At 36.7% G+C, this 24,698-nt stretch overlaps 1 protein-coding gene across 2 annotated transcripts in view; it reads left to right on the top strand.

Annotated features, from left to right (window-relative positions):
* LOC106091159 (uncharacterized) overlaps positions 1–24,698 on the top strand; it is a 122,681-nt gene that overhangs the window by 85,260 nt on the left and 12,723 nt on the right. For both annotated transcript variants that reach the window (XM_059361269.1, XM_059361270.1), the window contains 2 exons: positions 7,514–7,701; positions 13,132–13,289. In XM_059361269.1, the coding sequence (XP_059217252.1) occupies positions 7,514–7,701; positions 13,132–13,289 (346 nt within the window). The remainder of the gene's footprint in view (positions 1–7,513; positions 7,702–13,131; positions 13,290–24,698) is intronic.

Genomic DNA, 24,698 nt, shown 5'->3' with positions numbered 1-24,698 from the left:
AGCCATCAAATTCACCATTCAATACAGAAATAAATTCATTCATATCGATGTTTTCCCAGATCGCTAACCAAGAATTCTCCTAGCATTGGACTTCTTGCCCTATAATGATACAAAGTTTTGATCTCCTCAGTATTACACAGTGAGCATTTTTCGTTGATCTCATTTCCGTAGCCATTATTTTTTAGGCCCAGAATATCGCATCGAGCCTTCAACATTTTTGTAATTGTTCGTTGGTTGTTTGTTTTGTGTATGTAGTTTTTTCCTGCATTAAGGTTTAGATTCTTGTAAGGCGCGATTCGCTATTTCTCCCTCGATTTATCATTTCTTGTCTGTTTCTTTGCCTAAGTTCTTCGAATAATTCCATACCCTATTGAGCCATATAAATTCACCAGTATCTATTTTAAACTTTATATTAAATTCTCTTCCGATATCATTTACACTCTTTGCCCAAATTATAATTTTTATTTAAAATAAGTCGGGAAATTTGTGTGCCAATCTATTCTGACTCAATTGAAAAAAATTTAAAAAGATAATCCGTACGCAGCTCAAGACTGTAGAAATGGCTTTCCTCTGCATTGGTCTCTAAGGCAATAGTTAGGTGTGAAATTTTAAAGTTTGAGTATTCGATTCAAGAAGAATCGTTGGAGTCTGCCTACTGGTTGAAAATTCCCTTACTTGTGCCCCATACGTTTGGATAGATCTACATACCGCTTGATACAACTTCCATTGAGCTGATAATGCCACATTTCTTTTCTTGAGGAATATATTCCATGTAGAATTTTTCCTACATTTTGCCATATTATTTCTTCTTTCAATGTGCATGGTGAATGATAGTTTTGGGGTCATTACTACTCCAACATAGTAGTATTCGTATACTACATATGGGATTTTGATTGTACTTCCAGCATTATTGGACTAAAAGCGTTCCCCCTTTTCTGAAATATTAATATTTTCGACATATCCATGTTGATCTCCAGTCCTCATCCATATTTCAATGTCGTAAGTATTAATATTTTCGACTTATGCATATTCATTTTCTGCAGCACACTTTTATGATCAGCAAGGATTATAATGTCATCAGGGTACATCACTTACCCTGTATTTGTTTCGTCATTCATACCTCATCCGAGAAAATGATGCAAATCATTCCGATACATTATAAACAGCAGAGGGGAAAGAGTGCATCCTTGTTTAACGTCAGAGGAATTTCAAAGCTTTCTGAAACGATTTTTTCCTCAGGGTTTTTTGAAGTTCGCCCAACCAAATTGTTTTATCCAAATCTTCAACCGCAATCCATAAAGGGAACATAAAAAGGAAGATACCATCTAGTTATTCTCTTTTTTGAGAACCTCTCAATTTGAGAACCTAAAGTGAAACTCCTTCTGTCTGCCAGTGCGGGACAGACGCACGGCAGATGTTCTACAGTCTCCTCTGCCTCGAAATCCTCGCATCTTCTGCCGAAATCGATATTTGCAGCATTCAGTCTGTCAGCATGTTAACCGATCTGACATTGACCTGATATGACGAACACAATGACCGAGACGTCTGTTCTAGACAGCGACAACACATCGGTAGACCTTTTAAAGTATAGAATGGACCATATAATTTTAGAATATTCACAACCCCCACTTTGTGACTATCTGCAATTCGTTGACTTTCAGGCCTGTTCTTGAGGACTTAATGGCTTATTTGAGCCTCATATTACAATAGTCAGAAAATACTTACTATTTGGGTGGTGTTGTGGGGGTGGGGTGGCCCCATAGACAATTTTCCCGAATATTGATATCAAATTCGTGCTTTACTCCCAAAGACCTTTCATTTGAGCCCCATATTGCTATAGTCGTAAATTTGTCGCCTTTGTGGTATGTTTTTGGTGAGAGGCGGCCCCCCAAACACTTGGTCCCATATTTGGATATCAGATTCGTATTATGCAGTCAAATACCTTTTATTTAAGCCCCATATTCCCATGGTCAGTAAATAAGTCCTGTTTGGGGGTGTTTTGGGACAGGGGTGGAACCCCAGAAACGTGGTCCCACATTTGGATATCAGATTCGTATTTTACTCGCAAATACCTTTCATTTGAGTCCCATATTGCCATGGTCGGTAAATATGTCCGATTTAGGGGTGTTTTGGGGGTTGGGGTGGTCCCCCTAGCCCTTGGTCCGACAATTGGATATCAGATACGTTTTCTTATCCTAAATACCTCTCATTTGAATCCCATATTGTCGTGATTGGTCTAAATATATGTTTGGTAGGTTTTAGGGTGGGGCAGCCCCTCTAGGTACCCCATCCGTAATTTGGATACCAAATTTTTATTGTTAGGGTACTATATGAGAGCACACAAAATTTCTCCGAGATCTGGCGTTTCTGAAAAGGGGGAGGGTCCGCCCCCTCTTCAGATATCAAAAAATTTAGTACCCTATTTTCACCATGGAAGTAACACGAAACTTCATTTTAGACGGATTCTGCAATTTCTCTATAAGCTTCAAAATAGACTGCTTTTGTAGATATAAGAACTTTTTAAGAAAATTAAAGTACAAATTTGTGCATTACATGTTGTTTGGGGTCAAACTAAGGGTTTTGCCTTCCGAAATAAAACATAGGAAGTTTTATGTTTAAAATTCAAATGTGGTGGTGATTGTTTATTGTGATGTTCTTTTCTATGTTATTTAAATTCATTAGTTATAAGTAGATCGTAGTGTTTAAGTAGCAAATATTTAGGTTTAGATAGCACAATTCATAGATTTAAGTAGCAGTAGTAAGTAGATTAAAATTTAAATTATGAGTATAGTTGATTGTCGTAGATAGACATTGTATTTAACAGGTGGGGGGTTTGCAATATTAGAATTAGTTGGTGTTGTATGTTGTGTCCCGCACTTATGGTTGTTGTGATGTTGCAATTGTGGGTCGAGTGTAGATTTGGTTTTTGAGTCGGTTGTTATTGTGTCACTTTGTATCTAAAATGTTAAATATATTAGTTCACTGTTTCAAAGTTTATTGTTGCAATGTTCACTCTAGTTATATATGTTTGTATGTATGTTCACTTTTTACTTTTCACTTCACTTGGGTTTTCACTTTGAGGGGGAGAGAATACGATGCGCGGGTTTGAGATTTAAAACGAGACTGATCTTTTTTTGGTTGTTGCTTGTCACTTGGACCCCGCGAAAACGGTCAACTTTCCAAGCTACAAGCAACAATTCCAGGTAAACAAATATGAAGTCAAGGCGGAATCAGCGATTAAGAACTTACTTCAATGTAACGTTATGCACAGTGGGTCATGTGCATACGTGAACGCATGTCTGCACATGGGTGCACATGACTTCATGTTCAAACGTACTTTGAACACATGTGAAAATTGTTTGTTGATAACCTTAGGTGTTTATTAGCTTTCAGTGTAGGATGGCGAACATCTTTGCAGAAAGACTTTAAAAGAGTTTTGAGCTCTTTTTTAAACGGACCTTAAAGACCTCCTTAGTGAAACCCTTGAGGGTTAAAAGGTTCGATAAACATATTCCTCCTTGTCAGTAGTATTGCCGAAGACAATATACACCTAAAATTAAAAGATTTCGAGCAATTTAAAAGAATGGCCAGAATGTGGGAACTTCCACCCTCTTCCCTGGTATTTTTTGTAGTAAGAATAGCAGGTGGACTTTGGGAGCGCCGTTCACCAGACGACAACACTATATAGCATTATAGGTCTGAAAGCTGCAGTATATACCCAATGCATGACGCGCGGTTTAAACCCCCAACTTTTGGCAATGGCTCTCTTGCAGGTGTATATGGCAAGAGTTGCATTTCTTTCCCTTTCCAAAATGTTGGATTTAAAGTTCAATTTTCTTTCCAGCAAAACATTCAGATGTTTTGCGCTTTCAGTAAATGGAACATTTTCTCTTCCCAAGGTGATAGGTATCTTGTATCTCCTGCTCGAACTAACTTCTTCTGTCTTGCACGGATTTACGCCTAGACCACTTTCGGCTACCCACTTCTCTGACGCACGTAGAGCTTTCTAAAGTATATCTCTAAGAGTGATGGGAAACTTTTCCTAACCCCAATAACAACGTCACCAGCATACGCGACCACTTTAGTGGCTATATGCCATAGTAGAGGAGACAGTACACTTCCTGACAAGCTTATTCTCCTCTACAAATATCTTGAACATTTTGTACCGCTGAGATCAAGTGATAATAAGATAAAGACTTTTTCCAATTTTTCCAGGGTTCTTTGCCCTAAGATATGTTCCTATCACCCTCCCTAGAGTTTTCAGCATAAATGAGGACAGACTAATAGGATGAACATCTTTCGCCTTCTTGTGGTAAGGTTTCCCTGTGTTCGGAATGAAAATGACCTTTGTGTCTCTCCATTCCACAAGTATATAAGATATGCTGACACAAGCAGAGTGTATTTTCCTAAGCCAAGGAGCCACTCTATCGGACACAGCTTGTATTTCAACCGGTGAGACATCATCAGGGCCTGTCGACTTAATGGAGTCGAAACTTTTTATCGCCCAAAAAAAAATTCGACTCAGACACAATTTCTCCAATAATCTCCGACAAGCGCATACCAGTGACAACCTCTTCTTGCGCCACGTTGTCTGTTGTGGAGTTTTCCGGGAAATGTGTATCGACAAGCAGTTTTAGTGTTTCCTCACTAGACATTGTCCATACATTCTCTGACTTCTGAATATATCCGTAGTCCGTAGCCTAGAGGCCTCAGATATATCCCCACGGAGCTGCTGAATCCCAACCTGGATTTGTTCTGAGCCTTTCTCAACTCAGCCTTATAGGCGTCCCGTTAAAGAGCCTGTTGCAGCCCTTCCTTAGACCAACCAGAATGCAGAATGTGTGACGGAATTTATCCCAATCCGCCTTTTTTTTGTTAACCCGAGGGACCACTTTTGCATTATTTTCTCCAAGGCTGAAACTAATGTAAAAATGACAAGAGCAGCTGTCATATATCCTTCCGCTTATATTATCTGACCCTGTTCCTGGTAATAAGGTCGGTTAATTTAATTTATTAAAATGTTAGGTTAGGTTGGGCTGAAAAGAGTGTGCGGATGTTAATCCGCCCCATGCCACGATAGACATGTACCTAAGCCAGTAATCAGCTTGTTGTGCACTCTAAATACTAAAAAGTAACCTCGAAAAAGAAAGTCTAAGGTAGGAATTCCGTGCTGGTTACAAAATCCTTTATAATTCTTATTGGTATAGCGTCACTACGAAAGTGCTGGTATCTGTTAGACGCGAAAGCCGGGCAATGACAAAGGAAATGCTCCAACGTCTCATCATCTTCCCCGGGCTTACCAAGTTTATTGGCGGCAGTCTTCTGGCCTTCACCGTCAAATCGTCATTTATTACAAAGAGACAAATTGCTGCTTATAATGTATTCGATAAGCAGATCACCCCTTTCGTTGATATCCAAAATTTTCCATTTCTCTTTTGCACTGCGGAAGCGGTTTCAACCAGCATCTTAATTTCAAGGCTGACTACGTCATATGCCCCTGCCATTAGAAGAACCTATCACAGGCAAGATTTAGGGGCTCAAAGTTCGAAAGGCGTGCCGCATAGCGACACCACGTGGTGGAGAAGTTTTAACATGGGAGGATACCTCACAAATGTAGCCAGCATTAGTAAGGGGATAATCACCGCTGAAAATTCTTCTGATGTTTACCCAGGAATTTGAACCCAGGCGTTCGGCGTCATAGGCGGTGGTTATAAAATAGATTTGAAAATAGAAAAATAACATTATTTGTTGAAACAACACACTATGTGTACTCTAATGGCAAAACAATTTGTGTATTATCAGAACATTGTATTTGTAGTTTAGTTTCTTGTGCTCAGTAGATAGGTTAGCACTCCAAATAGGTTAGGTTAGGTAAGATTGGCAGTCCTTTACAGACTCACTTAGACAATTTTAAGTCCATTGTGATACCACAATAGCGACAGACCAAGGCCTTTAGTCGGAATCGAACCCACGACGGGGCACGCTACCAACTCGGCAACCAGGGCCCCAAGCACTGCAAATATATTAGCTAAATATTATTTTGCCTTTTCAGTTTGAAGTTTGGCTAAAACTCTCAAAGATACATATATACAGGGAAGCTGGCACAAGGTGGTACCAATTCAAACGACTACATTTTAGGTGTAAAAATATTTTTTACTTAATCTATATAGTTTTGTTCCAAAAAATCTCTTTTATTTCACTTGGTTTGTCTTAGTTTTTGTGAAAATCGAAAAAACAAATCTAGCGGAATCATTTTTGTGTCATCAATCATAGTAGATTTCTGATCATTTTCAATAGATGGGGTTTCAAAAAGAGCTCCAATTACCAAAAAGATATCCAAACCAGATGTGCTTTTTGTTTGGGCTTAAAGGAATCCAAGTCAATTAAAATTGATTTTTTATTAATAAAATAATGGAAACTCATAATTATTAATTGTCCATAAATTTAAAATTTGGTGAAAGAGACTTTCTTAAATTTGTTCAGGTTAGCCTTCTGTACTCAATTTTAGATTGCTTAGATTCATTATGGTTTTATATAAAAGACAAAAAATTTATGCTCCAGGCTCTGTAACTTATGGGACATTTTTGTATGAATTTGCATTTTTGGATTTATTCCGAATTTGCCATATCATTAACTATTGTGATCAATTAGTAGTAAAATTCTGACATTATTGCTTGACACAGATTTCGGCAAAAATAGAAAATTTGGCAACTTACGCTTCTCTTTGCAGCCCTCAGGTGCTGCCAATTAAGCCAAACGTCGGTGTCACACATATATGCCATACTACCCGAAATTCTTTTATCACACGCACACAGTCTTTGGAATTACAATGAATTTCTTAACAATTTTGACTTTATGCTAAGACCTAGTACATGTCGTTAGTTGCATAGTGATAATTTCGAATAATTCCCTGACAATCTGAATAATAGTATTCGCCCTCCCTAAAATTTTTTATTAAAGTCTGCTACACAATTCAATGTAATTTGTTTGGAAGAGGAAACAAATCGTCGACTTGAATGCAGAACAATGTTGCATCAATAGAAAAAAGTTTTTATATCACCTTAAGCTGTTATTTAATTTATATTAAGGTAACGCCGAAAAAGTTTACATATTTTAAGAAAAACTGTTTTTGCTTATGTAGTAAAGTTTATTCCACATTGGGCTGCCAATTTAACAGAGCTAGCAATCCCAACAATTGGTTATCAGTTGGCAACCAACAACTGTTTATCAGTTGGTCGAGCCAGGGATTTGGTCTAAGAAGTGGTAAGCTGCTACAGAAAATCTTCAAATGTAACGTTGCATGTCTTTTTGTGCACCCAAAAACCCCCAAGCAAATTTTCTTAATTTTCATTTGTTTTCTTTTCTTCCTCTTTTTCTAGTATGCAAGGTCAACAGTGGCCAAAGAAGTAGTTTGAACTAAAATAACCGATAAAATATGTCAAGCATAACCAATTTTTCTTGTTTTACTTACCACACATTTTAATTTTTTTATTATATCTCTTTTTCTTTGCAGATTCTTGCGCTATTTTGTATTATTGTCTTAAATTCACAAACAACACATGCATCGCTATGGCCAAGCTTTCATAATGAAAATCAACCTTCAACCAGATGTAGTGCCGCCAAAGGTTTAAAATATCTATCCGGTGATGCACTAACGGACCCAATGGATTGTCTGGGGCCAAACAATGCCCCATATCCAAGGTATGTTTCCGGTAGACCTGTTTCGTACGTTTAATATTAATCGACCAAATGATGAACCGACTGATTCAAGCTCATCGGATCCGATAAAATAATTTTTGATAAAAGGATTTCGTCTTGAAAAACGCATTATTTTGCATCTGGAATTATTCAGTTGCCTAACATTAATTTTGCGCCATTCATAAAAGAGATCAAGATTGGATTGGAGATAACACTGATCATCTAGGTCATTAAACAACCTAAAAATTTTCGTATCATCGGCAAACAAAAAAATATTAGAATGCTGTATTATGTTAGGTAAATCATTAATGAAAAGACAAAACAAAATCGGGCCGAGATGGCTACCTTGGGGAGGAACCTTGGCCTTGTCGAACTATGGATACACTCCACAATGAATATATTTTTTAATCTTTATAATTGTCGTCTATTATGATATCCAAATTAAATGTATCCAAAAATGACGGATTATCATGTGATCGAGTTTAATCGATTACGGTTAAATTTAGCAACTTACACAATGTAAATATTGGGTTGCCCGAAAAGTAATTGCGGATTTTTTAACAAAAATTGAATGCATTTTTAATAAAACTTAGAATGAAATTAAATCAAATATATAATTGTCATTTTGTTCGATAACCTTTTGCCATCTTCCTGGCAAATTTAGTATTCCACGCTCATAGAACTTCTGGCCTTTATCTGCAAAAAACTGAACCAAGTGCGATTTTATAGCCTCATCATTGCCGAAAGTTTTACCATTTAAGGAGTTCTGCAAAGATCGAAATAAATGGTAGTCTGATGGTGCAAGGTCAGGGCTATATGGTGGATGCATCAAAAGTTCCCAGCCAAGCTCACTCAGTTTTTGGCGAGTGACCAAAGATGTGTGCGGTCTAGCGTTGTCCTGGTGGAATTACGATTGACCAATTCTGGCCGCTTCTCCTTGATGGCTGTATTCAATTTATCTAATTGTTGACAGTAAACATCCAAATTTATCGTTTGGTTGCAGCTCAAAATATACCACACCCTTCCAATCCCACCAAACAGACAGCATAACCTTCTTTTGGTGGATATCAGCCTTTGAAGTGGTTTGAGCTGGTTCACCATGCTTGGACCATGATCGTTTTCGACTAACGTTGTTGTAAGCAATCCATTTTTCATCTCCAGTTATGATTCGTTTTAAAAACGGATCGAATTCATTGCGTTTAAGGTGCATATCACAAGCGTTGATTCGGTTTGTTAAATGAATTTCTTTCAATACATGTGGTACCCATATTAAAATTGACGCCAAACAAACAAATGTAAACAAAATTTAAAGCAAGCTAAAAGTAACAGCTGATAACTGACAGAAGAAAGAATGCAATTACAGAGTCACAAGCCGTTGAAAAAATTTGCCAACGCCGACTATATTACTACTATATTACCGACTATTACTTTTTGGGCAACCCAATATGTAAAAAGACCTATCTCCCAATTTAAATGGCAAAAACATTTGTAATACGATTTGGCTCGCATTGCAATTGAAATTTGTATAGAAATTAAAAAAAAATTTTGGGAAATTTTAATAACAAATGTGACCTTTCGGAGACAGACCTATATATAGGTGAATCCTGCTTGGCGAACACTTCATTTTTACACAATTTTCGATTGAAATATATGATACTTTTGTGGGATAAAAAGAAATGTCTTTAATCTACTTATAGTGCGAGCAAATAATTTTGAAATCTCGGTACTCAAAATGGAAGTGTCTTTCGAGTTTAGTGTATATTTTGGCCATTTCAAGCGAATTTTGTGTAGTGAAACTACACAATTTTACTCCATGATTACCAACAACAATCTTAAATTTGTGTGTAAACAACCCAAAACTTTTAAAATTTTTTGTCTAAAGCCGTGAAACCTATGTGCGAACTTCCACTAGCTTATAAATGAAAAGAGTTGTGTTGATGTTAACAGAATAATGTATGTTATCGTTTATTAACAACATTTAGCAGAGACTTTATACTTTTAGATCAATATATTAATTAAAATTCAATTATATATGAATTTTATATTTTGACTAACTGACCCGATGTGACCCTAAAGTGACTACTTAAAATTGAATGTTTCCTTAAATGTGATGAAGCTGGTGCCTGGAGCCATGGATCTTTCTCCGATCTACGTCACTTTATTAGTGTATCGTTTGTGTTGTTCAAATACACACTATATCCAATACAAAAGTTTTAAAGTCCCATAAAACCTCACTGGATCAACGTTGTTCTAAATTTGGGAGCATGATTCGTACTCTTCTATCACTTACATTTATACGGAAGAAGATTTTGCAATTCCGAATTCTCTTTCAAAATATTTTTTTTAGTCCTATATTACGCTCAAGCCTCTTTATTTAATACGCTTTGCACTATTTACACCTTGGGTTTTGGCCTGAATTCTGTGTCAATTTCATTAAAATCGAGTTAGCCGTTTTTGAGTCTTAATGTAACATACCAACACACAAACTATCAAACTAAACAAATGAGAAGAAGATGTAAAGTCTTTGAGTCCAACCAAACCAAACTTGATTTTCAAAGAAGAAAATTAATAAGAGATGGCACACCCTCTAACATAAACAAAAATACTGCACTGATTGACTGAACAGGATCGTTCACAACTCATTCGAGTCCCATATTGCCTCAATCAGTTGAAATTGTGGGGATGACGGTCGGTCCCGCGAATTCTCCTCCAAAATATCTTTTTTTTTTTTTTGAAACCCATATTACCCCCATTTCGATGCTTAAAAAAAATGAAAAAGCCTATTAATCATTGCCGTTCCATATCATCGCGATGGGTCCTGATACTTGGGTGGCCGCTCATCCAATATTTGTATCACATTCGTAATCTATTTACTATCAAACACCTTTCATATTATTCCCGTATTGTTTCGGCAGGCCAATATGTCCTGTTTTGGGTTGTTGTTTTTTTTTTTTTTTGAGTGGGAGGTTAGCCACACACTATACAACATTCGTAATTTACCCTCAATCCTTTTATTTGAGATCCTATTAATATTGTTAGATTTCGCCGCCTTTGGATATCGAAAAGTGAAGTACACTAATTACACCTTGGGTGACAATTTCATTAAAATTTCAAACAATTTTTCAATCAAAGCAACTCTTTGACATAATGAGATCAAAAAAGAAGAAGCAGATGTAAGGTTTGTGAGTATGCAAACTGATTTTTTATGAGCAGGATCGTTCATAATGCCACAGTTGTTCTTAAGATACGATCAGATCAATCAAATATTTTATCCAACTTGATTTATGATTTTTGCACAAAATATGTCAAATTCTCAAACTATTGATTTTATATTCACATTAGGAGCATTTATTTAACAAATTTTGTTTGTTCAAAAACAACCATTCACCATTAAATCGGCAAAAGGCCATTTATTCCCTTTCATCTTATGGCTGGTACTATGTTCGTTTTTCGCAACATTTTTTCGTGATTACTTTTTTTAGATAATAGATTTTGAAGCAAAAAAACTTGCTGATTTCATTCAGTAGGACATTCCCTCATTACTTATACGAATATAGTACCAGCCTTTATATATAAAAAAAATTTAATTTGTATTTGTGTTTGTTTGTCGGTTTGTTTGTTTTTCCGCATAGACTCAAAAACGGCTGAACCGATTATCTTGAATTTTTCTCAGATTGTGTAGGTTGAAAGAAAACATAGGCTAGAACAAACAAAGCTATATAATTTTTTGATATCGGGCGGGAGGGGGAGGCGGACCCTCCCCTTTATCCCAAAAGTACTACCCAAAAATAAAAGTGAACCGATCGGGACAATTTGGAATTCAAATGAAAGGTATTCAAGAGAAGAGTACGTGTGTCGTGATAAAAGTTGGGTCCAAGTACCCTGGGGGCCGCCCCAGCCCCAAAACCCCTTAAAATAGGTTTATTTGACGATCATGACAATATGGGACTCAAATGAAATGTATTCGGGAGTAGATTACGAATATGGTCAGGAAGTAGGAATAGGTTTTATAATTTATTGACAACGGAAAGGAGCGGACCCTCCACCGCTACCCTAAAAACACCACCCAAAATCAAAAGTGGACCGGTCGGGACAATATAAGTATCAAATGAAATGTATTGGAGAGTAGAATACGAATATGGTATTCAAATTTGAGTCTAAAAATTTCATAGATTGTGTACGTTCGTCTGAAAGGAATCATAGGCTATATAATTTTTAGATATCGGGTGGAGGCGGACTCTCCCCCTTACCCCAAAAACGCCACCCACATCCGATACTGGTCCGATGGGCACAATAAGGGTATCAAATGACCAGAAAACGAATATGGTATTTAAATTTGGGTCCAAGTACCCAGCGGGACCTTTTTTTATAGCCGAGGCCCATTAGTTCGATCTAATGGTTAACTCTATTTGTATATGTAGATATTTTGGATAAAAATTATGAAACAAGTTTGGTCAAAGTTCGCCTAAATTTTATATGTGGAATTTCTCTCAAAATCCCTACATAATGAAGGAGCCATAGAGTAAATCGTTGTGCAAATTTTTGAGAAGATCAAGTGATAAATGAGTGTGCAAACGCTTTAAACATGAAAATCGGGGATGCATATAAATGGAAGATATATCTAAAACTGAACAAATTTCTATGAAATTCATCAGTCGTCGGAAGAGTTAAAAGAGAAACTTTCGTGCCAAATTTTGTGAAGATCGGTTCACAAATTATTAATTTTATTGAGTATTATTTAAAATCGGACGAAAATATATATGGGAGCTATATATAAATCTGAACCGATTTCGACCAAACTCCATAAATATTGTGAAAGTCATCGAGGAAAGCGTTGTACACATTTTTGGTAAGACTGGTCAACAAATGCGCTTGCAATGGCTCTAGGAGTGAAAATCGAGCGATATATATAAGAATCGAATCCTATGAAATTCGCCAATAATGCCGAGAGTCATACGAAAATCATTTCTACCAAATTTCGAGAGAATCGGTTAACATTTCATTGCATTATTACTGTAAATCGGACGAACATACATATGGAAGTCATATCCAAACCTGAACCGATTTTTTTCCAATTTCAATAGGCTTCGTTTCTACGCCAACAAAAATGAATGTGCCAAATTTGAAGACGATCGGAATGAAAGTGCTACCTGGACATAGCTTAATCGAATCAGAAAGAGATTCTGAGTGATCGGTATGCTTATCAATGGATCTATCTGTCTGCCTTCTGGGTGTTACAAACAAATTCACTATGTTATAATACCCTGTACCACAGTAGTGGTGTAGGGTATACAAATCATGAAATGACACATAAAATACAAATATATGAGTTAGATCGTGTTTTTAGCATTGTATCTCTAATTGGCTTCTTACAATGCATTTGAAAAAATTATTTCCCAGTTTCTTACTATGGTGTTGTCGTTGCATTTTCAGTGCGGCCGTGGCGCGGACATTTACCAATTGGAACGGAAATACACGACGTGGTCGCCAAAGCAAGTTGCCATCAACATTAGATCCCGCCATTACTACCAGTGCCCTGTTGAGGGCATACAATGAAGTAAACAATGAAGACTTTGACAGTCATCGATTTGGTAAGTATTGTATTCATTGGCCTAGCTAATTATCAATAACTATTTTGCTAAACGATTAATGAGTTATAGAATCGTCTTGTAATATATACATACACATGTACATTAGGGAGGATTGTTTTAAACGGAAAAATAATAATTTGATTCTTCCTCATATAAAATGTTTAGGAAACTTACAGTCGTCTTCACACAAAGTTATGAAAGCTTGTTGTTGGGGGAATAGCTGAAATCTGCTGATAAAACAAAGAGAATTTTTGCGAGTCTTTGGAAAATGATCTCTTAACGATACGCAGATAAATATATTTGGTGTTACTTAAATAGTTAACAAATTTTTTTTTTTAATTTGACAGTTTCAGTCTCTACCACAGATAAACGGAAGAATTTGGAGTGGACGCCTATAAATATTTTGAAACATGGCCATTAGAGACTCAAATAGTCTCTCATTGTTTGGTACGTTAATGTATTGCAATACATTAAATTCTTAAAAACTCATTTAATTGGCTAGCGTCGTTAAATAAGTCAATAGGATTTGTTCTTAAGTCCGATGGCTATTTGTGCGAATTGATGATTTTGGCTACTTTATTAGCCGGACTCACTTTTAGTGATGAAAACTAAATAAAACAAACCCAATATCCAATGCTACACCAGTTTTTAAAAATGAGGAATATTTCTAAAAGAGCCTCATTGTAGGAACTGATACTAATGCACATCACCAGATGTGGGGAAGTTCGGATGTCAACGGAAGGGGTGAGCCGCTAATCGAATATATTATAATTTGCAATCTGGCGATTTGTAATAAAGGGGATAAACCGACCTTTATTACCAGGAACAGGCAGGAGGTACTAGATATTACCTTTGTACCGGAAGATATAAGTGGAAGAATATGCGACTGGGAAGTGTTGGATGACCACAGATTCTCTGATCATCGTTGTATTAGTTTCAGCCTTGGAGAAAATACTGCAGAAGTGGTCCCTCGGCTTAACAGAAGAAAGGTGAATTGGGATAAATTTCAGCACAAATTCTGCACGACTAACTCTTCTAGACCAGAAAAGGAAGAGGTCAAGCGGATCACGAAGCATGTCCTAGTGCCAAGCGAAGGGGCAAACAGCGACCGCCATGGTAGACCCCAGAACTGGTTGGTCAAAGGAAGGACTGCAGAACTATACGGCTGAGCTAAGAAAGTATAAAGGCAAGCTGAGAAAGGCTCAGAACAAATCCTGGGTGGAATTCGGTAGCTCCGTGGAGGATACATCTGAGGCCTCTGGGATGGAGGGACACGAAGGTCATTTTCATTCCGAAAACAGGAAAATCTTACCACAAGAAGACGAGAGATTTTCGTCCTATTAGTTTGTCATCCTTTATGCTCAAGACTCTGGAGAGAAAACATAGAAACTAATCTTAGGGCAAATATCTCCGGAGATCGCCAGTCCCTGCAGCAGCATGCATATAGTAAAGGCAAGTTCACTGAAACAGTCCTTAACAACCTAGTCGGCTCCAAGCCATACACAATGGTAGCATTTCTTGACATTGAAGATGCTTTCAATAAAGCATAACTGACGTCAATCATGAAGGAGCTGGAGTTTCTAGTCATCAACATTACCGTAAGAAAGTTTATTAATAACTTACTAACTAAAACATGCATTACGGCAGTCTTGGGATCAAAGAGGTGAAGTATCTCCTCTATTTTGGAATATAGCCATTAACAATATATTATCGTCTCTGGAAGTAAAAGTGGACGTATATGCTGATGACGTGGTGATTGCGGTAAAGGGAATGTTTTCCAGCTCTCTAAGAAATATACTTCAGGAATCTCTACGTTCAACAACGAAGTGGGCCACCGAAAGTGGTCTAGGCGTTTATCTGTGCAAGACAGAAGTAGTTCTTTTCTGCAGTAGATACGAGTTATCTACAGTGACACCTTTTTCCTTGGGAGAAGAGAATGTTCCATTTACAAAAAACGCCAAATACCTGGGTGTTTTGCTGAAAAGGAAATTGAAGTTCAAGTCCAACATTTTGGAAAGGGCAAAAAGGACAAGTGTTGACCTATAAACCTGCAGAAAAGCCGCGAGTCATGCACTGGGTTTATACTGTAGTTGCCAGACCTATAATGCTATATGGTGTTGTAGTCTGGTGGACGGCTCTTCACAATCCCACCTATAGTTCAATTGTCAACCGGATCTAAAGGATGGCTTGTTTGTGCATCACAGCCGCACTGAAGACGACACCATCTGATGCACTGAATTTAATGCTACAACTAATGCCCTTGGACAATGTGTCAGTGGGTATGCCTCTAGCGACATATAAGCTAAGTTTTCAGGATCAGGCTCGAAGGGCAACGAATGATAGATTTTACAAAGGAGCGGCTGTGAGCATTTAAAAACTATGTGGCCTAATTTGGACTTGAAATGGTCTACCACTTTGCTGTCGCTGGGTAGAACAGACGTCGCAGTCATTGTGCCCGTCATGACAGGTCGCTGTCTAATCGGAAAACACGCTGACAGACTGAAGGTTACCAGCAACGACTTTTGCAGAAGCGGTGAGGACATCGAAGAAGAAGAGACTTTGGAACACCTTCTGTGTGTGTGTCTAGCACTAGCAGTCAGAAGGAGTTCTACCTTGGGTTATCATTTCTATTTTTTCGGCACTGAAACGGCAAAGTAAAGAGTCGCACCCAAAGACATACAATAACTGTGTTTTATTTTAGTACAATATATAATGCAGTGCAATGAAATTTGTATGAAAATAACATCTATCCTGGACACCGAAGATCTGGATAAATTACCAGGATTGACATGATATGTTTTTCACGAATTAGTGTGGCCACACCCAAAGGATGCGGATCGTGCCGTGGAATGCGTAAATGTCACAATTTCCAAACCCAAAATTTGGGTTTTGCGACATTCATTTGGACTCTCTGACACTTTAAAAAATCGCTTTTGGGCTACGCCGCGGCGCGCCGTCAAATCAGGAGATCGGTTCGAACCGTATTCGACATGGCTGTTGGAGGCCACCGTAGCGCAGAGGTCATCATGTTCACTTATGACGCCGAACGCCTGGGTACAAATCCCGGTGTGAACATCAGCAAAAAAATTTCCATAATTAAAGGGATAACCTTAATTATGGTTTCGAGGTATCCTGCAGTATTAAAACTTCTCTACCAAGTGGAGTCGCTGTGCGGCACGCCGGTCAGACTCGGCATAAAAAAGGAGGCCCCTCATCATTGAGCCTAAAGTTTAATCGAACTGCACTCATTGATATTAGAGAAGTATCCCCTGTTCCTTAGTGAATGTTAGTTAGTAGTAGTAGTTGGAAGTCATAACAAATCATTCCGTGCAATATTTGAGCCAAGTCGGGTAACGATTGCAGGGATTCAAAAAAACAAATCAGGATATCGTTTATGTGGAAGCTATGTCCAAATCTGAACAGATATGGCGCATGTGCAATCCCCAACGACCCACACAAATAAGAAGTGTTAAAAATTTCAAGCGACTAGCTTTACGCCTTCGGCCGCTGTCGTGATTTCTACAGACGGACGGACATGGCTAGATGAACTTAGAATGTCAAGACGATCAAGAATATATATACCTTACGGGGTCGCAAATCAATATTTCGAGGCTTTACAAACCGAATGACTGGAATAGTGTTCCCCATCCTGTGGTGGTGGGTGTAAAAATGCAAATGTGCCCATGAATATTCCATTGATGAGCAGCGGTAAATTTCTTACATATAAATGAGTGCTGTCAGATTCATGTTTCAGCTCAAGCATATTAAAGGCAGCTTTGCCCAAATATGGTTCGATATAGGCCACAGTACCACATTTTAACACAATCGGATAATAAATGTGAGTTTTTTTGGTCTAAGACCTTGAGGGAAAGAATGGTAGCTGTATGAAAATACTTGCCGATTTGGATCATTCGTCGAAGGGTCAAATGCAACTAAGCGAAATCGGATTATCGGTCTAATTGCAGAGCTGTATCAGGATACAGTCCGAGGTATTTCAATTTCTAACATAACCTGCCTATGATTAAAATAATTATCTGTGCAATGTTTCAGCTCACATTATTAATTTTTAAACCACAGAACTAGTTTGTTCAGTGATTTGTTTCTCCTTTTTCGTTCATTGGTCAATGTCTATGATGCCGCCATGGCAGTGGGCGCCAATCATATTCGTCCCAAATTGAATAGGAAAATATAACCCAAATTTTGGGTGTTTTTGCATTATGTAAAACGACCCAAAAATCAAACGCATCCCAAAGTATGCAAATGCAAATATTAAAAAAAAAAATTGCGCAATGTTTATACCCTATACCACAACTGTGGTACAGGGTATTATAACTTAGTGCATTTGTTTGTAACACTCAGAAGGAAGAGAGCTAGACCCATTGATAACAATATGGATCGACTCATAATCACATTGTGATTCGATTTAGCTATGTCCGTTTGTCTGTCCTCATTAATTTGTGTACAAAGTACGGGTCGAAATATTCATCTGATCGTCATCAAATGTGGCACAGACATCTTTTTCGGCCTTGAGACGAAGCCCATTGACATTGAAAATAATCGGTTCAGATTTGGATAAAGCTCCCGTATATGTGTTCGTTCGATTTGGGCTAATCACCTCACTTTGGTTCGAAATCGAAAAATTCTCAAAATCCTTCTATACTGTGAAATGGATAAATATATTGCAAATTGTTTTATGGACAATTTAAGTAACTAATGGATTCAAGGAGAGACTCATCGTCGGTGACATTAACTTTGTACTGCTTGCTTTTGTAATGCTTCCCTATGAGATATTTTTGTGCAGATATCTTGTAGTGATTTCCGTTCTGAATAAAAATGTTACACCTATACGGGACAACATTTTACAAATGTCGCCTTCTCATAGTGTTACACTTTTTGCATTTTCAAACGAAGAAGTTCATATATTCATATGTGTCATTTCAGCAATTTTTTCCTTCCATAATAACCAGTGAATGCCGTTATTTTGATTTAGGTGCCTATGAAATGATAGCAGCTGATTTAATTTTTCTTTTCTTTATCGTAGACTTGGCACGGTGGAAGAAAAGTAACATTTTTCCACTCTCTGTAGGCAACACCATTACAAACAAAAACTACACCTGGGTAGTGGGGTCACAGTTTTTTAGACAAACGAACACAAACTTTCGATGTTGCATAATCGAAAGTTTTTATAGTAAGACTAGTTTTATAGTAAGACTAGTTGAACCGGGCCCATTAGTTTTATAGTAAGACTAGTTGAACCGGGCCCGCTCCGCTGCGCCTTCTTTTATTTTATCTGGCACAACATTATCCTTTGAATATTTATTTTCGACAATTAAAGAGCTTTTAGTGAAATACCATGCTACGAAAATAGTATATGTATATCGCTTGACTAACAGTATAACAATATAAGTGCCTTTTTCGGAATCCCATATGATATTTATTGGTCTACGAATTCGCTCGGAGCGTTTAAAGTCATTTACGTTTGGATGTTAGATGTACTCCAATCTTAATAAACTTCGTTTCAGTCCGATATTCTCATCATATCCGATAAAAACATACAAGATGATACTTTCCTTGCAGATTGAGCTACTGTTCTCCAAATAGTGATGCAGTTACACCTCGACATTTTTAATCGGTCAACTAGATTTTTGTTTTTTTTTTTTTAATTCGTACATTTTTGTACTAAGCTATACAAACTAATACTTTCTTTACAGATTGAGCTAGAGCTCTTAAGTTTTAGAAACAGATACACCTTGACAGTTTATATTACACGAATCGAAATTTTTTTTTTTAATTATTCACAGATTGAGCGAAAGCTCTCAACATTGGAATACAGTTACACCTTAACGGTATTATCGGGCGAGCAGATTTTTTTTTTTAATTCTTATATTTCAGTACTAAACGTAAAAAATTGTACTTTCTGTCACATTGGCCTTAAGCTCTCCAAATTGGGATACACATATACCTTGACGGTATGTTTCGGGTGACCAGAAGATTTTTTTTATATTCGTGCATTAAGGTACTTAAACGCACAAAATGGTTCTTTCTTCACAGATTGAAGTAGAGCTCTGAAATTTTGGATAAAGGTGCACATTGACAGTCTATTTTGGGCGACTGGGAGATGTTTTTAAAATACGTAAATTTTGTACTAAAACGTACAACATGATACTTACTTTCTTTACAGATTGATCTAGAACAGCGATGTCCAAAATGAAAATGTGACTGCATGTGTTATGTATTTTTAGTTCTCTCAATATGTAAAAACACATTTTTTTGGACTGAACGTTTGGTGTTTTGCAAAAATTCGGGTAAAATTCGGTCAAAATTTCCAATTTACTTGACACGTTCTTCTTAGGGTTTACACTTAATTAATCGTTATTCGATTATTCGTGACTTTTCAAATAATCGTACAATGAAAAATGACACATTTTCAAATGAACAAAAATCTAATAATTTAGGACGTCTAATCGATTAATCGCTGGGGTGTTACAAAAGCTTAAAAACAAATGAAATGAATCCGTCATTTGTCTGCATTTTTTTGATCATATAGGTGCTACCTGGCCAAAATTTCATTCGATTGGGATAACAATATTTGGCTTTCGTTGAACAAGGAAGATCAAATAAATCACATTCGTTTTGCCTATATACAATTCATATTGTCGTACATATATGAGAAATATTTGAATAATAAGATCTCAAAAAATAATTTAAAAAAATATAATTTGATTAATCGACAAGCTCTTTAGATCTTGTTCGATAACTCCTTAAACATGGACACTATAGAATCCTCGTAATCGAGTTGGCAAGATTTTCGAAACACACGCAACATACAAGACGTCATAGTAATCATGTCCACCAAAACAGATATCTCGCACTCAAAAGCATGTTTTTGTAAAGTTTAAGAAAATTGAAAATCACACTACAAATGCTGTTTTGGCAAGGCGAACAACACCTGAATACCTACCTCTGCTGAAATCAGTTCACGTTAAGATAAAGCGTCAATTTGATGACACCACCCAATTTATACTTTTAGAGTAGCTGCCTTTCCTTACTTGCTTTTCTTATAATACTGTGTGCATTGTTAGAAAGTACGTTTATCTACACGGAAACAAATAATTCGTTTCACATAAAAGATATTTTCGCCAAGTAAACTTCTTTTCTGAAAAATGTGGAATTTTGTTTACGATAAAATTAGATGTTTTTATTCTAATTTTAATACAAATTTCGTCATTCCGTTTGTTACACCTTGAAATATTCGTCTAAGACCCCATAAAGTATGTATATTGCTGATCGTCATGACATTTTAAGTCGATCTAGCCACGTCCGTCTGTCGAAAGCACGCCTAGCAGTAAAGCTAGGCGCTTGAAATTTTTCACAAGTACTTTTATAAGTGTAGGTCGGTTGGGATTGTAAATGGGCCATATGCCACATAAACTTATCTTGGGTCTTGACTTCTTGAGCGTCTAGAGGGCGCAATTTGCCTGAAATTAGTTCGTTTTAGTATGACAACTTTGCTAACGATTTGCCTGACAAGTACCGTTCATATCGGTCAATAACTGGATATAGCTCATACGTATTTAAAAAAGCACGATTTTTCTTGTTTTACGATAAATTCTTGCAAGAACTTGTGACAAAAATATATTTTTTTTCAGTTAAACAGTTAAAGGCGTGCTTTTTTAAATATATATGAGCTATGCCAAATATTTGCCGATATGGAAGGTGCTATATATATATATATATATATATATATATATATATATATACATATATATACATAGTCCATAAAGTCTGCGTTGATGTGACAATATCTTTTTTAATGATTAAAAAACAACATAAAAAATAAATAAAGTTAAGTTATGTTGTATATGTTGTTTCTTTACATTTCTTAAATTAGAAAACAAAAATACAAGTTTGCTTTTCCTTTTTTGTTCTAACGGTACTTTTGTCTCATAAGAAGAAACTATGACAACCAAAAAGTCTGCGTTCACTTTGTTTACTTCGAAAGTACCGTTACTTTTTATGATGCTTGTTCTTATTTTTGATCAGTTTCAGTTCATTATCATAACAAGTTATAGTTACACGTGTTTTTTTAAAAAAATAATAAATTTGGAAACATGGAAACTAAAGGAAAGGAAATATGCATATCTGAAAGAAAAATAATTATAAAATTGTGGAAAGAAGGACAAAGCTTTAGAAATATTGGTGGAACAGTTAGAAGAACGTATTCTTCTGTCCAGCGCATAATAATTAATTACTAAGAAACCGGCATTTAACTTCAAAGCCTCGGCCTGGGCGTCCAAAAAATATATCCGTTAGGGAAGAGCGCAAAGTGATTAGCCTATGGCGAAACTTTAGAAATTTTCAATTTCCGAGTTTACCATCCGCCCATCACTATTTATCTCTCACTGGTCTATACGTTTAAATACTCATCCTCTCCCTCTCTATAGTTGGAGAGGCACAAGGGAATAATTATTGGTCCTTTAAACGAATAATTGTTTGCGACTATTGAAACACTTTTGTCATTAAAAAGTTGTTGGTTTTACAACAAAAAAAAGGTACTTTAAACGTAGGCGAAGACTCTAAAGGGTTTACAATAAACGAAGTTAGTTACATTCCATAATGCTACGTTTATGGTTACCATTTGATATGATAAGGGGTTTTTAACTTTCGTAATACAAGTATTTTGTTTCTCGTAAAAATGTCTTAACGTTTTATTTGTTTGCGTGTAGCTATAAGGCATATACCATTTGCTATTAGTTTTGTGTAAGTAAACGATATATATGTAAGAAAGAAAATACATAATAACCTACTTTGAAAAAGCAAGAAGGCAAACGTACACATCGAGGCGTTAATTAGATCAGTAACTTTAATGTGCTCCCACTTCTCGTAACATGGTAGTATGAAATACGATGGTAGTTGGTACACATAAAAGAAATTTTCGCCATGTAAACTTCGTTTCTGAAAAACGTTGGATTTTGTTTACGATAAAAGTACATGTACTTTTGCGATAAATTCTTGCAGAATTGGTGGCAGTTTTTTATACTAATAATTCCTCTTATTCTTGATGTATAAAATGTTATTCGGGGTTTCAACTAGTTTTTCTTTACTTATTTCCTTCCATAAAAATTGAATTTTTCACTTATACCAAAAATTATTTTATTTTTTGTTGTATAAATTAATTTTAGTTTATTGTATTAAGAAAATTAATCTAAGGTCTAAAACTGGAGCGACTAAACAAAAGCGCGTATGTGAAGTTGTTTTTATACCCTCCACCATAGGATGGGGGGTATACTAATTTCGTCATTCTGTTTGTAACTACTCGAAATATTCGTCTGAGACCCCTTGATCGTCGCGACATTTTATGTCGATCTAGCCATGTCCGTCCGTCTGTCTGTCGAAAGCACGCTAACTTCCGAAGGAGTAACGCTAGCCGCTTGAAATTTTGCACAAATACTTCCTATTAGTGTAGGTCGGTTGGTATTGTAAATGAGCCATATCGGTCCACGTTTTGATATAGCTGTCATATAAACCGATCTTGGGTCTTGACTTCTTGAGCCTCTAGAGTGCGCAATTCTTATCCGATTGGAATGAAATTTTGCACGACGTGTTTTCCTATGATATCCAACAACTGTGCTAAGTATGGTTGAAATCGGTCCATAACCTGATATAGCTGCCATATAAACCGATCTTGGGTCTTGACTTCTTGAGCCTCTAGAGGGCGCAATTCTTATCCGATTTGAATGAATTTTTGCACGAAGTATTTTGTTATGAACTCCAACAACTGTCCCAAGTATGGTTTAAATCGGTTCATAACCTGATCTGGGGACTTGACTTCTTGAGCTTCTAGAGGGCGCAATTCCTATCCGATTTGGCTGAAATTTTGTAAGGCGGATTCTCTCATGACCATCAACATACGTGTGTATTATGGTCTGAATCGCTCTATAGCCCGATTCAGCTCCCATATAAATCGATCTCTCTATTTTACTTCTTGAGCCCCCAAAGGGCGCAATTCTTATTCAAATTGGCTGACATTTTACACAGGTCTCCAACATATAATTTAATTGTGGTCCAAACCGGACCATATATTGATATCGGTCTAATAGCAGAGCAAAACTTTTCTTATATCCTTTTTTTGCCTAAGAAGAGATGCCGGGAAAAGAACTCGACAAATTCGATCCATGGTGGAGGGTATATAAGATTCGGCCCGGCCGAACATAGCACGCTCTTACTTGTTTTTTTTTTTTTTTTTGGTTAAAGAATTCGTATTTTTTTATCAACTAGAAAGGCAGTTCTCGCTTATATTAGTTCTCGAAGTGCATAACTAAAACGTTTTGACATACAGTGATGTGAAAAACAAAATCAACGTTTTTAACATCTGAAATGAACGTAGTATTGTTAAACGTGTACCCAACACAAAATTACTAGAGAAATTCTGAACCAATATTAGATTGCAACTCTATAAAATTTTCCCCGCTTTGTAGCTTTGTTGGCCTTAAGATATAAAAACAAGTAAAAAGGCGTTATGTTTGGCCGGGCCGAACTTTGAATACCCACCACCTCGGGTATATATGTAAACCACCATTCGTCAAAATTCAATGAAAAATGCATACCTTATGCCTCATAGCAGCTATATCGAAACATGTTCCGATTTGGACCTAATAAGTATAAGTCATTCTTCAATTATGTATAGCATTGGGCTGAAACATATACGACACGGATGTCGAAAAGCATAATATAAGTCAATATGTAAAATTTCAGTGAAATCGGATTATAAATGCGCCAAGACTTTAAATCGAGATATCGATCTTTAAGAAAGCTATATCCAAATCTGTACCGATTTGGGCCAAGTTGTAGAAAAATGTCGAAGAGCCTAACGCAACTCACTGTCCCAAATTTCGGCGTAATCGGACATTGAATTCGCCTTTTATGGCCCCAAAACCTTAAATCGAGAGATCGGTCTATATGGCAGCCATATATTCAAATCTGGATCTCAGCCAAATTGACGAAGGATGTCGAAAGACGTAACACAACACACTATCCTAAATTTTGGCGACATTGGACAATAAACCCTTAATCGAGAGATTGGACCGACGATTCGGTCTATATCAAGATATAGTCCGATATAGCCCATCTTCAAACTTAATCAGCTTATGGACAAAAAAAAGAATCTGTGCAAAGTTTCAGCTCAATAGCTCTATTTTTAAAGACTGTAGCGTAATTTTAACAGACAGACGGACGGACATGGCTAGATCGTCTTAGATTTTTACGCTGATCAAGAAAATATGTACTTTATAGGGTCGTTAATGGATATTTCGATGTGTTGCAAACGGATGAATATACCCCCATCCTTCGGTGGTGGGCGTAATAAATGAAAATAGTCCAAAAATTAGTTTGCAAAACAAAACCAACGCC

This window comes from Stomoxys calcitrans, chromosome 1 (assembly GCF_963082655.1).
Source record: "Stomoxys calcitrans chromosome 1, idStoCalc2.1, whole genome shotgun sequence".
In the NCBI taxonomy this organism is placed as follows: Eukaryota; Metazoa; Arthropoda; class Insecta; order Diptera; family Muscidae; genus Stomoxys; species Stomoxys calcitrans.
Note: the sequence above shows the minus strand (reverse complement) of the source record. Positions and strands in the feature narration are given on the sequence as shown.